Source organism: Helobdella robusta (genome assembly GCF_000326865.2).
Source record: "Helobdella robusta unplaced genomic scaffold HELROscaffold_79, whole genome shotgun sequence".
In the NCBI taxonomy this organism is placed as follows: Eukaryota; Metazoa; Annelida; class Clitellata; order Rhynchobdellida; family Glossiphoniidae; genus Helobdella; species Helobdella robusta.
In genome coordinates, this window is record NW_008705453.1 from 527796 (window position 1) to 529315 (window position 1520).

A 1520-nucleotide genomic window follows, 5' to 3' on the forward strand; every position below is an offset into this window, starting at 1 on the left:
GGATGAATGATTGGTGAATGGATGAATGATTGGTGAATGGATGAATGATTGGTGAATGGATGAATGATTGGTGAATGGATGAATGATTGGTGAATGGATGAATGATTGGTGAATGGATGAATGATTGGTGAATGGATGAATGATTGGTGCATGGATGAATCCACAGTCGCAGCCAACCTATCATGTTCCTTGTCGACCAGATGATACCTAGCTCTGAATGCAACAAGATGGGCGTAATATGCTGGAGCCGGAATCGATACACTTCTTGTGCACCTGACAATCAATCAATCAATCAATCAAACAATCAATCAAACAATAATCAATCAACCAATAATCAATCAACCAATCAATCAGCCAATCAATCAATCAATCCCTTAGTTAATTAATCAGTCATTTAATCAATCATTCAAATTAATTTACCTGACTTTATGGCAAAGTCGTAAGTCCATAACAGCCAATATGCAGCCAACCAGCCAACCAACCAGCCAATCAGCAAAGCAACCAATCAGCCAGCCAACCAACAAACCAGCCAACCAACCAACAAACCAACCGACCAACCAACAAACCAACCAACCAACCAATCTGCAAAGCAACCAACAAACCAACCAATCAACACACAAACCAAACAACCAACCAGCCAGCCAATCAGCCAACAAACCAAACAAACAACCAATCAGCCAGCCTGCCAGCCAACCAACCTGACGTATGTATGGCACAGCTGATAGGTCAGCATCTGCAACTCGTCTGCCGAGAAATGATTGTCGTCCCACAAGACGTGATAATGCGACGGTCTGCTAGTGCCCTGATTGGTTGGTCGGTTGGTTGGTGTGTGTTGATTGGTTGGTCGGTTGGTGTGTGTTGATTGATTGGTTGGTTGATTGGTGTGTGTTGATTGGTCGGTTGGTTGATTGGTTAGTGTGTGTTGATTGGTTGGTTGGTTGATTGGCTGATTTATTGATTGGTTAGTTGATTGATGAGTTGGTTTGTTGATTGATTGCCAAAGGAATGGGCATGCGAACGAAGGAACGAATGAATGAATGATTGAATGAATGAATGAATGAACGAACAAATCAATAAACGAATAAATAAACGAACGAAAGAATGAACTAAAGATTTAATGTATAGACGAATGAACGAAAGAACCACCTGGATACCGGCATGGCTGCAGAGGTAGAAGTCAAACTCGTGAGGGTGGGTGATGCCATTGTCAACCTGCATCATCATCATCATCATCAACCAACAATCATCATCATCATCAACTCACAATCATCATCATCAACTCACAATCATCATCATCATCATCATCATCCTTAGTCCACTATCATCATCATCATCAGCCCACAATCATCATTATCAGCCCACAATCATCAGCATCATCATCAGCCTCCAATCATCATCATCAACATCATTATCATCATCATCAACAACAAACATCATCATCATCATCAAAATCACCATCATCATCATCAAAATCACCATCATCATCATCAAGACCGACCGTAGTCCTGCGGGGATGTGCA

General features: G+C 41.6%; 1 protein-coding gene across 1 annotated transcript in view; it reads right to left on the reverse strand.

Moving 5' to 3' along the window:
• Window positions 1-1114: 1114 nt before the first annotated feature.
• Window positions 1115-1520, reverse strand: part of HELRODRAFT_182062 (hypothetical protein) — a gene marked incomplete at both ends in the record, with an annotated part of 11800 nt that continues 11394 nt past the window's right edge. The window contains one exon of the mRNA XM_009031816.1: window positions 1115-1162. Within this exon, the coding sequence (XP_009030064.1) occupies window positions 1115-1162 (48 nt within the window). The remainder of the gene's footprint in view (window positions 1163-1520) is intronic.